The 16,683-nt window shown below is 42.7% G+C and overlaps 1 protein-coding gene across 4 annotated transcripts in view; it reads left to right on the top strand.

Annotated features, from left to right (window-relative positions):
- INPP5A (inositol polyphosphate-5-phosphatase A) overlaps positions 1 to 16,683 on the top strand; it is a 232,590-nt gene that overhangs the window by 155,151 nt on the left and 60,756 nt on the right. For all 4 annotated transcript variants that reach the window (XM_053388823.1, XM_053388825.1, XM_053388824.1 and 1 more), the window contains exon 9: positions 882 to 966. In XM_053388823.1, the coding sequence (XP_053244798.1) occupies positions 882 to 966 (85 nt within the window). The remainder of the gene's footprint in view (positions 1 to 881; positions 967 to 16,683) is intronic.

Below are 16,683 nucleotides of genomic sequence, written 5' to 3'. Positions count from 1 at the left end.
CTGGTTATGAACGCTTCAGGTTACAAGCTCCGCTAACCCAGAAGTAGCTGCTCCTGGTTGTGAACTTTGCCCCAGGATGCGAACAGAAATTGTGCACCAGAGGCCCCATTAGCGAAAGCACGCCTCAGGATAAGAACAGTTTCAGCTTAAGAACGGACCTCCAAAACGAATTAAGTTCATAACCAGAGGTACCATTGTATTTTTGATAGGAGGGCTGAGGCTAAGTGACAAGAGACACTGTCCACATCAGTGGCTAGCCTTTACACTTTTTGTTGCCTAATCTAGCAACGAAAAAGGTAAACTCATCTGGTCGCATGCAGACACATCCAAACATGAGCACCTGCTCATCAATGTTTTATTTAAGTGGCAGAGAAGCCCCTCCAGGTTGGCTCCAGGCATCCTAGATCAAGGGTGTGCAAAAGCTAGATCTGGCTGTATTGGTAGATCACTGGCTGAATTTCAGTAGATCAACAAGGATTTCTGATTCTGGATTGTATCAACAATTGAATGACATGCACCCCACCACCACCCTAAATTAAATAATGCTAAAATGAAGAAAGCTCAGTGTGGCCAGGAGTGGGTTTTTGGTTGGATCCCACCAAGTGGATCCCACAATCGTCAAGTCTTCCTCTCCCTGTCAGTCTACCTTAGTTCGTCTAAGGAACTTGTGCTCTTGCCCAGCCCCACCTTGCAGACCCTCTTCCCACCAGGACCTTGGCAGGGTTTCAGTGACAGAGCCGTGAGCATGCACATGTGATCTCTTTGCAGTTACAATTCTGGGTATTGTTTTTAAAGTGAAGGTACTTTACAGATTCCTTTCTTTCACATACAGCTGAGCGTACTGCATTTAATTCTTTCCCCCCTCTATTGTGCCTTTTCAGAATTATAGATCAGCGGTTTGAGAGAGTTTCATATTTTGTCTTTGGAGATTTCAACTTTCGACTGGATGCAAAGTCAGTGGTAGAGGTAGGACCTCCTTTTCTTCTTTACATCTGGACCCCATTGAAAATTCTTCAGTTTTTTAAAAAAAATGCTTAAGAAAGTTAACTGGCTTTTAGGCTTGCAGAAAAATGCTCAATAGACCAAGCTGGTCACAGCCATCAAAAATATTCCATCTGTTGCAATGCTACCAGTCCATCCATGAAGTCCAGCATAGATGTTCTGGGTAGTGAATTTGCTGCCACTCAGCCAGGGCTCCGAAGACCACATCATTCTGGCACAGCTCTGAAGATTGGAGATAACTATAATTGGGTCAGAACTGGACTTTGTGTAGTTTGATATCGATACATTAGTCAGCTAGTGAATTTGTGGCTGAGGTGGGATTTGAAGTAAAGACCTTTCAGGTTCACAGTTCACATCCTCCTTAGTATTGACATTCCTGAATTTGCCTTTTCCCACACAGAGTAGTTTCCACACATCTTTCCCCCAAATTTCATTCCACAGAAATTTCAGCTCAGATTTTCGGTTTAAAATGGGTGTATTTGTTTTAAAAAGAACAAACCTCTCATCCCTTCCTTTTTTCCCTCCATGCGATAAATCATAGGCAGCTTGAGAATCGCACAACAAATTTCCTATAATGGGGAATCCTCCTAATAACCTTCTCTAATCCTGATGTGGCTATTTTCATTTCCAGAGTGCTTTATGAACATTAATTAATGTTATGCTGCAACCATACATCTAAGGTTAGAGACAAAGAGTGCAACTTGTGCATGAATCAAACTTTTACACGTGTCAACGGTACCAAGCTATAGAAGAATAATTGCACGCCCTTTGCAATGTCTTAATAAGAGAACCTGCATTGTCATCATGTAACTTAACTCTGTGAGCAGTGTTAACTTTATTGAGAGCCTCCAGAAGGAAGGGTCCTTAAAGTTTCCTGGGAATCCAAATGGGGAGGATTCAGTGAACTCACTTGGCTGCTTTCCAGGAACAAGTATCCCTTCCCAGTCTGGCAGGTGACTGCGCTTCTGGGAAAAGCCACTCCACCTTTCCTCTCCCCCCCTTTTTTTATTTGCAGAAGAAAGGAGTGATGGTATCACTTTTACATGCTGTTGGCATATGTTCACACAATCCAAATGGGAAGGGAGAGAAAGAGAGAGCCTGCCTGTAGGAACTTTCCCCTGTAGCTAGGACTTTATCCATGAATGCATATAGTTAAATGCTATGAGTTACTGTGCTGGGAAAAATACTAATGATTTACCTCCAGCTACAAAATAAGAGGCATGAAACATGTGCACAGAGGGGGATTTTCCTATGATGACGACTTTACCTGCAGAAGTCTTCCCTGGGATGGGGGAGGTGTGCTATGATGCCAGGATGTGCTTTCGCTCTCTCCACTTTTAAGCCCATGTGTGTTCCTTTTAGTGCATTAATAGGGCTGCCATGACGATTGTAACATGGCTAAACCAGATTTCATTGGGGCAAAGGTGGTGTCGAAGGACCTGATGGAGCCACTGTATTATTCAGCCTACCTGTAGGCTTATTCATACGTTGCACTGAATACAGCTACAAGGCATCTCTACACATGTTCAGGTGTTAGTTGGTGTGAAAGAGTGTACACTGGTTGATTTATACAGCTGAACTGTTGTGTACAAAGATTGTTAAAGTAATGTGAGTGTCCCCGTATGTTACTGATTTGACACTGGAGCCTACTGGCGAATGCTGCTTTGTCATAGTATCCAAGCTCTGAAGGTAACCTATAAATTAGCTCTTTCTTCTCTCATGAATGTAGCTGTAAAAGTCTTTTCCCCCTTCTTCACCTCTTTGTTCCACCCATTTGGAAATATTTCCTTGTGAAATGATTCTGCCAAACATTTAGGTAATACAAGAAGATCCAAGCGCCAAATTTGATGCATTGAACTATTAGATCTGCCTACCTAAACAGCAACACAAGGCAGTATATTTCCAAAGACATTCTCAGCAGGGCTACTGAAAGAGAAGATATATGGGTTGTTTCAAAAATAGATTTTCTTATGCTCATACAGAGTAACATAAATCAACTGGCACCTTATTGGCCATATTAAATTGTAATTAAGAACCAATAAATCATCATTCAGGGTTTTAGGTGCAGGAGGGAAAAGACTTCTCCAAAGCATTAGACAGACCATTTTTGCTATGAAATTCTGTTTCACTATCCATGAGAGAGAGCCATAGGTGGTCAAGGAGAAATGCACTTATAGGTCACAAAATGTGTCTTGTCAAACTGAAAATGAATCAAAAATTATAAAATGTGGAACTGGATCTTTGTCATGATGGTCTAGATAGAGCCTTGCACAATCACTGAGGTATGTGCAGAGCACACATACATATGAATTGCAGTATCTCCATGAAGACAGCAAATGAATGCATCTGCAGATCTGCCTCTTTGAAATAAATACAGCAACACTTGTGGGTGAGCGTTCTGTATATGAGTCAAATGCGAATTGGGCATCCAAATCCATTCTGCAAAGACTAGAATGCATCCTTAGAAATCCACCAGGAGAACAGTGCATTCTTATGTGATATGAGGATTGGGTATCCTCAGGCCTGGAGGACCAATGTGGCTCCTAGACCTCTCTTTCTGGCCCTTGGGACTTTTCCCAAAACTCTCTCTCCAGGCCACATCCCTTTGCAGCTGTTTTTGTCTGGCTGGAATGAGCCCTTGAACTCCAACCAGGCTCTTGCTTAATTGGGGGGAGGGTATAGAAAAGATTGTGTGGACATGCGTGGAAACTAACCTGTTGCACAAAGTTAAACTTCACAATTGCTTCTCTTTCCACATTTTTTTCTGGCTCTGCTCACCACTGGCATGTGGCCCCTGGAAGCTTGTTCAATAGGGAATGTGGCCCTTGGGGTAAAAAAGTTTCCCATTCCTGTGCTAAACAATTGGAAGAATACCTATTCATCTAAATTATACTTGATTTGTGTATTGTAACTTCATTAAGCTTTTTAGCATTATATATATATATATTACTATCAAAAGATAGAAGGAGATTTTAAGCAGCCAGGGAAAGGAAAAATTCAACTGTTTGTCCTATCAAGTCATTTGTAGATGTTGCATCTAACACTCAAGGCTAGAATTTTGCTAGAAGCCCACTCATGGGGTGTTAAGTATGTGATTGTTCCTGCTTGCTCTTTGGAAGAATAGCTTAAGGGGGTAGCTAGCCTATTCATTTGGAGGCTGTGGAGAGGAAGCAGATAGCAGCAATAGGACTACCGCTAGCTCACAGGTGGATCCCACCTTTATCCTTCCCAATGCACCTGAAGAACAACAGCCTGCTAAGGAGCCAGGAGGTTTGGCCATCTAGCACCATGCACAGAGAGGGAGAGGGAGATCCATGCTGGTAGCTGTTCCCAGGGGGAACTCTACTTATTTGGAGGCTGCTGTGGGTTGTGGATCAACAGCAGAAAACAAGATCCAGTGGATTAGCCCCAAAGCTCATCCTAAGCAATGGTTTGTGGATGGGCTTGTTCCTAGATCTGAGGTTATAGTGAGGGGAGAGGGGACATAACTTGGCTTCCACAAGGAGACTGTTAAAGCCCTTTTCATATGAAGCATTTGATTAAAGAAATGTCTCCTGAACCAGCTGCAGTTCAGGTTTTACAATCTTTCAACTGGGCTTTTCCCCATCTCGCCTAACTCCCTGGCTTTCACTCCCACTTCTTGTGGGAAACCGCTACAACCCAAATACATAATATTGCATGGGGCAGGCATCTTTGTGGGGTGGGGTGTCAAATACCTACCAAGATGCTTTCTCTGCACAACACAGCGAAAACCGTCTTTATTTTAAACATCTGGAAGCTGCAGCGCAGCACTCAAAGCAACATACAAAGTTTTGTCAAGGGTCAAACAGCAGTTTAAAAAGATATATCCACCTGTTGTTTTCTCACTTGATGATTCCTGGCAAGGACTTGATGTAGCTCTAATTGACATGGGAATAATTTCCCTGGCGGGGGGGGGGCACCCTTTGTAATGCAAACATCTGCCAGATTGTTAGCTCTAGTGGCCAGTGTGTTGCTGTAGCAATAAGCCACCAAAGTTTAACTTGGAGCTAAAAGCTTTCTGGTAAATCACCAGTCTTCCCTAACTACATTAACAGACTAAAAGAACAAACATCACTTCATTGCTTTGCTACCCTGCACACCTAATCAATGGCTGGATCCTCTAGCCCACTGTTAATTGGTATCTACTCTGTCACAGTTCAGATAATGTAGATGGAGGTTTTAGCTCATTATTCTTTTAATCGTAGCTGCTCCAGCTGTGTTTGCACTAGTGGGGGCATAGCAGCTTTCCTTGTTTGTACCAGTAGTATGCACTGCTGTGACGCAACCTCTGTTTGTTTCTGCATTGTTTGAACACAAGTTGTACAGCAGCAGCAACATTTTTGGGCAGCGGCAGGGGAACACGACAGCTTCCCTAATTGGAATGGGTCTTTCGGAAGGCAGATACCCCAGGTGTCTTGTATGTTGCTTTTGCTGCAGCCAGACAACTTCTCCACAAAACTTAAATGCTGATCCTAAGAGATGCAGGCAACTCTCAACTTACACTAGGGTTATGTTGCGGGGATCGCACCTAAAGCCAAATTCATGTGCAGTCAAAACATATTGAGTTCAATGGCCGGTAGGATTTCCAATGTCTTTTTTCCACCCAAGCAGCTTCGGCGCTGAATGCACACAAGTTAAATGTGCCTAAGTTTCAAGTTTCCTGTATATCACTTCTTACTTCTCAATAGCCCTTTCATTTAAACTTCAGATGAAGATCTGAATCGAAATGCTTTCAGGTGGTGCTCAGTTGATAAGTGCTGTCTTAACAGTGGTTGTCCTAGTTCAGGAGCAGCCAGCACAGTTCCTTCCAAGTGTTTTAGACTACAATTCCCATCAGTCCCAGCCAGTATAGCTAGTGGTTGAGAATAATATGGGAGTTGTAGTCCACAACATGTGGAGGGGAACCATATTGGCTACTGCAGTGCTTGTATCTTGGGGAATCCCTTGAATGCAACTAGAGAACTTGAACTCCTATCTCTGCAACTTCTCCCATTTATTAAAGCCGAACTGCAGGGGCTGATTGGGAAGATCTGCATGTATCATTTATATTGCAGAAAGATTGCCAGCTGTTTCATAGGAAGCCAAATGAAAATAGATTCACCAACGCTGAGCAAATTAAATGTGCAGCGTCTCTGTTTCAGCAGGCAAGGAGTTCTGTTCTGTCAATCACAGAGAGAAAGAGGACACAGCTTATCCCCACCTTCTTCCATGCCTGTTAATAGACCACACAAAGTTTTTTTTAAAAAAATAAATATTTTGGCTGATTAGAGTTCTGCATTTTATTGCTTATTGCTGCATTTTGTTAATCAGAACCCAGGGCCCAACCTGCAAACCTTTGCAGCTGTTTTCAAGATAGTTCCCTACAGTAAATTTGGCAGTGGAATTAGTCCCATAAATCATTCCTTTCCCCCTTAATTCACATGAATGTATGGAAGTGTCAGTGGAAGGGTCACAACCCCTGTCTGTAAATTTGTAAGGCTGCCTATACATTGGTGTTCAGGGCTGGCTGTCATTTTGTGCTTTTAACATGCAGAGGTGCCCTTTCCCCTGCGTTTGTTAGAGCAGCTGTCCTTGATTGATTTGCCTGGCATGAGGGTGGGGTTTGACCTATAGGGGGTTGGCCTTTCTTTCTATAGTGCTTCAGGCAATGAAGCAGGAAACAGCAACTTTTCCATGGAGTGGGCAGGTCTCTTCTCTTAGGAATTTCTAATCAGACTTTCTGCCAGTGGTCTTCCACTGTGGCCGAGATGATCAGGTTAACTCCTTGTCCTACGGATGGAGACAAGGCATGTTTTTAGCTGGCTTCCTGAGTTTTCTTTTCCATTCTGCTGCTTTGGGGTGGGGTGGGGGGTGGGGAACGGAGTATTGCTTCCTCTCTTTAAAACTGTCCCACCCGTTACTCAGACCAAGCAACTTCCTTTGAAACTGCTTTTCTGTTTCACCATAAGAAATAAAAAAAGGCATTCCTGCACTGAAATGCATAATAAAAATAGCAATTGTCATCAGATTTTCTTCTACCTAACTATGCAAGGACATAATTGCATCTATGAAATCCCATGGCATTATGAAAGTGGTACAGTTAAGTAGGACAGCAGAACCAAAACTAGGACCTAGTCATTTTTAATAATCTGGTAATTGTTAATAGCCATGCTCTTAAAGGCATCCAACTCAAAGTGGCCATGAACATAAGAAGTTGCCTTATACAAATTCAGACTCTTGGGGCACAGTTCAGCTAATGCATCACACTAGCAGAAGCCTGAGCGAGGACTTTTGCTAGTGCAGTGGGGCTTTCTTCATTGCACTGCTATGCTGGAACATAGCTGTCTGGACTTCCCATTCTAGTTTTCCTCCCTCCCTCAAAGCTGCTGAGACTAAAGTGAAATCTCTCTCGTGATTTGGCTGACCAGCATGATGTAAACAATCCAACATTACTGGCACAGTATGGAAGCTACATTATGACTTCATTTTGAGAGAAGGTAAGAAAGCTGTGGGGTCAGTTGAAATGCTGCTTCAGATGACTAACTATTGGGGAAAGATAGGATGTGGAGCCCCAAGAGCAGAGGGACTTACAGGAGTTCCCTAAGAGAAGATTCTAAACCAGGGATAGAGAGAGCCTGTCTTAATTCCCATCAGCCCCAGCCAGCATAGCCAATGGTTAAGGATGATGGGAGTTGTAGTCCAATAATATCTAGAGGGCCACAGGTTCCTCATCCCTGCTCTAAAGGTTTTTCTTCCTACCACATTTGACTCCTCAGGGGCAACCTGCCAGATCAGGTACCATATTCTCTTCCCTTCCCATCTTCCACCCATCCTTGAAGAAGTACCTTCACTCTTATTTCTTTCTCCCCATTCTATTTTTTTGGAGCGCCCTACTTTGTCTGTATCAATTTGGCGTGGTCTAACATGAATTGGGTTACAAATGACATTTCAAATAGACTTAATTAGATGTTTATGTTGAATTATCAATTTGCATCAATGTAATTGGTTGGGGAGGGTGGGGGATCACCATCCGTTTAATTACCTATTATTCAAAAAGCATACAGAGGGCAAATGTGACTCCCAAAAGTCGGGAAATCTCATTTATTTCTTGGCAAACGTTTTGTTACATGAAATGCCAATCAACTGATGATGGATTTTCTGACCCGGCTACAAAATAACTAAAAGATTAATTAAAGACCTTCCAAGATTTTATAAAGTGCACCCAATCTAATTGAATGCATTTTTAAAAGGGATGTTCCCTTCTCTCCCCCTCCCCCAACTTGCCCACTGCACACTTCCAAATGGGCACCTGCTGTTTGTCAGGCTACATTGATGAGGGAAAGGAGTCACAGACTTAGCTGTTCAGAAAGCTGATATGCTGGCGCCATTGCTCATCCTCATCTCCTAGCCTCTTGGAGGTGTCAGGTTGGCAAGGAAAAGGGGCTGTTAGCTGAGAGGGAACTATTGATTGAAGACATATGAGTATTTATGCAAATATGACTGATGACTTTGTCAGATAAACCTCATACTGTTTTCAACTTAGATTTCTTTCCTTGGGTGAAAGCCTAAACCACGTCCCACTTGCAACCTTGGCATTATCATCCCCATGTTCTAACCAACTGAGCTACTGGCTCTTCCGTCACTTTACCTACCTAACTACTTTGGACCATAATGCTTCTATGATCCTAGGCAGATACCATCTGTGTTGCGCATGAGGCAGCACAAATTGTTTCTGAAGGAAATACAGATAGGTAGACATGCTCTGTTTCCCACCGCTTTTGATTAAATCTGGTCAGTATCATGTTTCATACAGTCAACAATTCAAAACTATTTATCCTTCAGCAATTTGATAGATTAATGTCACTGTGGGGTTGTTGTTTTTTCATATGCAGAACCATAATAAACTATTATATCAGTATGCTAATTTATTTCTGCAGTAATTCAATAAAATAAGTTGTTGTTAAGCTTCATAGTTGAAAACGTCATATTAATCTACAAATGGAAATGTCATCCAGTCTTGCTATGCAGCAAAGATTAAGTGATCTAATGCCTTTCTGAGTATCATTAATGCCTTTGATCCAAGTGTGGCAAATTAAAGAAAAGCCGATGATCTATGTTAGGACTGCCACAGTCTCCTGTATCATGCCAAGGTGTCAAAGTTTGATATCTGACCTGTCTGCTCAACAGTGGGATGTTTAGGGCAACTTTTCATACCAAGTGGGCCACAAGAGTACTTTGACATGGAACCCGCAATCCGCACACTGCCTTGTCATGTGGGAGGAGGCTAAAATTTGACACACCTCAGCCCTCATGCTGCCTTCCCGCAGCCGGATAAGCAAGGCGCTGGGCTTTGGGAAGGAGATGCAATCTCTGGCAGGGTCCTAGAGCTGTCCTACCTTCTTCCTAAAGCTGGGAAAGCACTAACTAGACTTTGGGAATGAGGAGGGAGGACTCTAGGACCATGTCTGAGCCCTCACGCCTGCTTCCTGGACTCAGTGTATCCTTTGGCTCTACTTACCATGACTCCCTGGAATGGACACTTAAATGAAGAAGTTGACTTACAGGGTATCAATCCCCACCACTTCATGCTTAAGTGTTTACACATGTGCAGCCCAATCCTGTGCATAGTTATGCAGAAGTAAGCCCCAAAGTTGTGATACGCATTTCAAAATTGGGACTGCATAAGATTGCAGCTTTAATGTGTAACCTGACAGATGCTGTACATGTTTATGGTATGAGTTCTTAAGAGTCATGGTAAGGGCAACCTTATAAAGCAACTACCGCCTGCACTTTTGCTCATACATTCTTCTACACTGGGGCTTTGCAGCAACAAATCATGCAGCGTCAATTTGCAGAAGTTTATTTATTTTTAATTACTTATTTTTTAAAATAGTGTGGATCAGTTTCAATGTGGTTTTTTTTTAAAGAAAAGTGGCAGCATGGATTTAAAACTTAAACTTTATGGTCCTTTTTAAAAGGGGTTCACATAGGCACCCTATATTGTACAGGATGAAATACTGCATTTCCAGCTCTCTGTTGTCTGGCATCTTGTGCCAGTGTCATTTAAAACAAAAACAAAAAAACCCACCTTTGTTGCATGTTTCTGGAGCAGAAGTATTTTCTGGGATTTGTTTAGCCTCCAGCACAGAACAATTAATTGTGGTAAACAGAGAGAATTGACTACAGTTGACCCCTATTCAAACAGCCTTTCACACTGAACAAAAGGCACAGCCGTGTGGATACTAATGTTGTCATCAAGCTCTCCTGAGGTGGTCTCCCTTCCAGCAGAAATGGTAAATTAATGGAGGCCTGACTGGTACTTGTGGTCAGCCAGGCCAAAATTACTTATATCCTATTATCCATCTGTAAGCAGTTGAAAGAGGGGCCTTCTATTAAAATGGCACGTCCAATGGGAAAGTTCCCTATTCATTTATTCTCAGCAGCTACTCCATGACACTTGTTGTTGCTTTCCATTTTCATTTTCTAGCTGCCTTTCCCCCACCCTCTAAGGTAGTTTGTGCCCCCTCTTTCCTTCCTCCTCTCATTGATGTGCTCTTTGCACCTCAAATAATGACCAGTGATGTAGAACACAGTGGAGTTTCCTTCCATTTTTGCCGAAGCAAAGCAAAACCCATCCTGGGGGGGGGGGGACCTCAATGTTATTCTTGAGTTGGTTTGTCACTGAGGAGAAACCACTTAATGACTGTCCTACAGACTTTGTATGTAAGTTTACTCCATAGCAGGCAAAAATGCATAGCAAGAGATCTTGAATTCCCACTAGAACCCCCTGCCCACATATCAACTGCTCCCCAAGCCCATCTTACCTACCGAGTAAAGTCAAGGTGAGTCCTTGCACTAAAGAGAAGAACTGTTGCGACAACTCTTTGGATCCTGTGCAAAAGGGCAGCAGAAAACTATTTGCTTGTGTCCCCACCCACCCCATGATCTTCCCTAAGAACACCCTTTATGTTGTGCCCATTCTAAAGAAATAAGATGAAGTCATTCCAGTGGTAATGAGGAGTCCGATAACTCAGCACTGGCACAAAATGGCTTCTCTGAAGCATAGTTCTCGCCCATAGCAGATGTCTTGGAGCTGAGCTGCTTCAGGTTGCCTAGGGGGTGGGAGGTTGGATTGCATCTGCCTACCCCCACCCCCAAAAGAACAGCACAAGGTGACTGGTATTAGTCCGAACTAAGCCCGTTGCTTTCAGGAATGGACAGAAAACTTGAGCACTTGACATGATGGTCACCAAATGCTGTCTTCAGAGCGCACAAGGGCTTGTGTGGCTCCTTGCTGTGCATTTGAGCTGGGGGCAATGAAGCAAGCTGGAAGAGGAACACAGGTGGAGGAAAACACATGATGAGTTCACTCAAAGACAAGTTAGAGCCATTATAGGGCCTACTCTGGGACTGTGGTCAGCACCAGCAAATGAACTGTTACTGGTCGTCACAACTTACTGTAGTTGTTAGCACCACTGGCAGAAAAGGAGTATAACGAAACTCACAACTAAGGCTGGGAGTGTCACAAAGTCTGTAATTACCTACGGTCATTAGGCACAGTGTCATCTTAGGCACGCTTCCTTGGGAGTTGAATTAAGTGGGACTTACCAGTAACTTCTGAGTAACATGCAGAGGTTTTCACTGTAATCAGTGTCACAACATCTCTACTTCTTTATGGGATAAAGTTTCCAACCAGCATCTCTGATTATCACTGGTAATATAATTCCAGTGGCACATGTGATTGTATGCCACCAATGCCATTTAATGAAGTTGGAGTTTTTTTCTGATTTAGTCTCCTGGAAGCATACGCTTTGCCAACAAAGGGAAGAAAAGCACCCCTGCTATTAGCCCGCCTCTGCTGGTAGTGATATGTGCTGATCATGAGGCATTCGACACAAGAAGTCTTAAGCAACCCTTTCAAATCACAGTAGAGCAGCCTGACTTCACCCTGTGGTTGTAACGGTTTGGTGTGGTCTTAATTCATAGAGTTCTGTGTTGCAAACACGACCTGAAGTGCAATGATAATGTGATGAAGGTTTGTTAGATTAAAAGGTATAAACATCACCTCTGGTAAGGACGGCTTTATTAATGAAGGCAAATTATATCTGTCCATCTGAGGCACCTGCTAAATGTTCATTATAAATTATGACTGTGGACGTTGTGATGAGTTTCATATTGTCGCCAAGCTTGATCGCCTTCCCAAGGGACTGTATGTTTACTTAACAGCATTTTTATTGTAATTGTTTGTTTTCTGCCGGTGGCAAATCACTTGTCCATGTGCACAGCACGTATGTAATAAGGGTTTTTATATTTTTCTTGTTCCTTCCTGTACTTTCTGTTGACTATTTAAATTTATTCAATCAAGATCCATAGGAAGTGTGTACAATCCTTGTGCAAACTTGTCTCTCCTCTTTGTAAAGTTCATTATTGTTATGTAATTATTACTACTACTATTATTAAGGAGAACACATTTTGATAGGTAGAACTGGACTCAGCAATGCTGATTACCCATCTCTTCAGCTGCTTTTTTGACACATCCAGTTCCACTCTGATGCTCTCACACTTACTGGCAAGATTCATTGGAGGTTAATTAAATCCATCTTCAAAACAACGACGGGCCAATGAGCCATATCCTCTTTGCAATACTAAATTAAATGATGCCTTTGTTTCTATCTCTATCAAGGAAGGGGGAGTGGGCTTGAATTGACACGTTCTTGAGCAGGCTTGCGGCAGGGCCCTAGAGGGGCCTAGCCACATGTGGTCACAAACCTGCTTTTAATTTGTGGCTACAGGAAAGGAGGACACAGTTATCAGTAGGCATGTGGGGTTTTGTTCACCATCAAGATGTGAAAGATGACACCATTTAGGAAACAGAGAGAGAGAGAGACTTTCCTCTCAGCAGGAAATAGCATGCAGTTCCTCCCCTGCTTCAGATGCAAATTTAATACAAACCTGGTTATGGAGCAGAACAGAATATGAACGATAACTTCTGGCATCGTTTGTGGCTGTAATTAAAAGTGTACACAAATTAAACACAATTACTTCGTGCTTTCTAATAGGGCTGAGCGTCATTAAACTAATTAATAATGCAGCCGATGTGCTCTGTGCCGCTGCAATTGTTCCAAGGGTATGTTTTATGCCTTGCATGGTGGAAACTGGCAGCTGGGGACTCAGCTGGCACTGGGTGACAAAGAGTGAGAGCAGTACCAGTAGCGATCGTCTCGGCACCATCTGGGGTAGAGCTGGGTGCCGCCGCCACACCTGCCATTCATCACCTAGATGACAGCGATTGTGATAGATGGCTTTTTGGAAGCTCCCCCCCCCCTCCTGTGTTACTGCCATTGGGTTTGTTTTATTATCCTCATCATTATTATTACTGGTCTCAACTGTATACACACATATATTCCTCACCAGGCATATTTGAAAGAGAACATAGGTTTTGTGAAAAGAGGCCTTAAAAGGCATGCCTGACTTCATCAAGAGTGATCTGGGGAAGATGTAAACTGTTGCCTTTTCTTCTTCGTAGGAAAATGCACGAAGCATGTTTTTCAGTGCGGCATGTGTTTTAAAATTTCTCCGAAGAAAAAGGCACACTTGGCTGTTGGTTATGATATCAGGAATTCTTACACCCTGCCCCACCCCCTGTGGATAAGATCCACTGAAATTAGGGGAACTGTCTTCCGGGTGCAATGTTTATAGACCAGAGTGCTGTCATGCTTAGAAATGACTGGACAGGGGGGTTGCTGGAAGCAGGCGAGCTGCTTTTTGTTCAGCACACTGACAACAGTTACTCAATTGTCCGATTGTTCAGCGCTGTCATCTCCCCAAGTTTCTCCCTGACAACAGGTGGCAGGCACGGATTGAGAAATCTGTGGCGGCGTATCTATGGTAATGGCTTCACACATTTTAAGTGTAGGCTCACTTGACATGTCACATACCGGGTCTGGTTTCTATGACTTCTGTCACATTGCTGCCAGTTGCCTGTGGCTGGAACCCACACCAAAGGGGTAGCTTCTGAATGTGGATGAAGGCTAGCCATTAGCTACCGTTGTCATGTGATACCTGGCTGAGCTGATGCAGCAGTGTCTGAGGTGTTTATCTGACTGGGATGTAGCCTCTGTAGTGTGGGATCACTTTAACCCTGGAGGGCTTCCAGACAGGCTTTGTTATTTTTATACTGGCAAGAGCTGAATATGTGTTTTACTTGATTTAGATGTCCATTGTGACACATTTGACAGTCATTCCCTGGTGTAATTGCACCTGTTGATTCCTTGGTCTGGTTTACAACTTTCCTGTGTGGTGGAGTAAGTTACTGCTACCCAGCATGGCGATTCAAATACACTGAAGGGGCAATAAATACCTGATTGTCTCTGTAGCGAGAGCAGCTACTTCATTATGGGTCTATCTAAAGCATGATGGTTCACCGTACTTTTATTAGCGCCAAGTGTGGTGCATTTTTCTTAATTGCGAAACAGCTCATTCATCCCATTGTTTTCAAATGTGTATCAATATTTAAGACTGTTTCACTTCCCTCTCACCCCTTCCCCCCCCATCAGTTTTACTTCCTGGGTTGTTCTATCCCCTACTGCTCCTAATCTACTATAAATTTTATATAATTTCTTTCTTTTAATTGCCTGTTTCCACTGTTGCATACCTATCCATCAGCAAGTTATTGAACTGTCCTTTCCAGTAAAGAAAAATTATGGATTTTGTCCACCTTCACCAGTAAAACAGCTTTTTGGAAGGAAACTGTAGAGACGAAAGATCACGCTGACACATAACATCGTAATTCAGACCTTCAGATGAAATTATCTTTCAGTCTTAGCTCTTTAATGGTGTAGGGCTTTTTCTAAAAATAAATAAATCTCAAGCTCATTCAGCATATTCTGAGCTCAGCGGTATAATGAGACTGCTCTGTTAGCAAACAGGCCTTGTCTCCCGGCAGCTACTTCTCACTAACCTAGAAATTGGAATATAAAACTTTACAGAGCTCAAAACAATTACATGAAGACCTGGGTTGTTTTGCTGCCTCTTGAAGAAAAGCCACTGGACAAAACACAGTAAAGCTGCAGTGAGGGGGGAAAGACCATCTATATTTTGCATCTGCTGTGACCTTTGAACTTTCTGCTTATGGACATGACCACCTCACTTCCTTAGAAGCCCACAGGAGGGTTGGCTGTGCATCCTGCTTTACAAAAAATAGTTTGTATTTGAAGGGCTGGCAGTCCTCTCTAGGAAAGAAGTGTCTTATCTGAAGAGCTGTCCAGTTTAAAGAGACAGAGCCATAAGAAGGGAGGTAGAAGCCATTTAGCACCTGGTCAGCATACAGGGCACCTGATTAGAGTCTCCTCCTCCAATATGTTGAAATATATTTATTGTGCTTTCAAAATCATATTCTGGCCTACATGACAAGACTGCACCCTCCTCTTGTATGTGCCCACCCCAGCTCCCCTTGAGCAAACATCCATGTTTGGAAGGGGAAGCTTCCAGCGTACCTACTGTGGTCCCACAGGTTGTTTGAATGGCTTAAAACTGTCCAAATCATAATTTTCCGCAGCAGGGGACATACCTTGACACAGCCGGTAAAAATAGAAAATATTAATTGAATTGGAAAGAAGATAATGTTACAAAACTAGAGGAAGTATACCCTCTTCTTCCAGCCTATTTGTTGCTCCTATAAATAAACTGTAGTATTGTAGAATAACACATGAAACCCATATGCAACTTCTTAACGGAAGTCATAACATCTAAGTGTGAACGCTTTGACAAATGTTGTACTGGACTCATCAGCATGTTAATGAGTTAAAGAGTGGGTCCTGCAAGCAGGGATTATAGGATCTTTATCACATGTTGTTTATCGGAGCAACACTTAACAGTTTAGGACAGCATTATTCAAGGAAAAAGAAGATTTGTTTCAGATACTGACATAAACATCTCCTCATAATAGTGGCTTTTCATTTACTGCATTGCAATGCACCATAAGCTTAGAAGCACAACAGATTCTTTGTTGTGTCTCAATACTGCTTGTACAGAGTGATGTCAGTCAATTTTTGACCTATACAGTCTGGTGTTATTCTCAACAATCAGTAATAGATTTTTCTTGTGCTCCCCTAACAACCCAGGGGGTAGGCCAATACAGTTCTTGAAAACGATCATTTGCTTTTATGGTGTCTTCCTTTAGGAAGTACGAGGTAATGACCCTCATGGAAATCCCAGCTGAATCCATTCATTTCCTTCTATTGACCTCTCCCAGCTTGTCTTTTATTATTTCCTATTAATTTCTACTGGCTTCTATTGACAAGTGGATTTGGAGCTTGAGAACACTAGTATCCTAGTAGTTCTGGTCATCCTTTTTCCTTATTCTCAAAATTTAGATACATTAAAAAACCCTAGATCTGTTTTCCATTTCATCTTAGTATGTAGGCCAGGGACAGCCAATGTAGGGCCATTCAGATTATGTTGGACCCTACTCCCACCAACCCCAGCCGATGGTCATGGGAGTTATAGCCTGACAATATCAGGAGGGCTACATTAACTGTCCATGCTGCAGACTTTGCAGAAATGAGCATTGGTTCTTTTGTTACCTTCATCACATGTGGAATATAATAAATAATTGGAGTGTGCACTGACCAGAAGATTCAGTCCACACCCACTTTGGAAGAGAGGAAGATTCAGTCCAAA

This window comes from Podarcis raffonei, chromosome 5 (genome assembly GCF_027172205.1).
Source record: "Podarcis raffonei isolate rPodRaf1 chromosome 5, rPodRaf1.pri, whole genome shotgun sequence".
NCBI classification, from domain to species: Eukaryota; Metazoa; Chordata; class Lepidosauria; order Squamata; family Lacertidae; genus Podarcis; species Podarcis raffonei.
The sequence above is the reverse complement of the archived record's forward strand: the minus strand, read 5'-3'. Positions and strand labels throughout refer to the sequence as shown.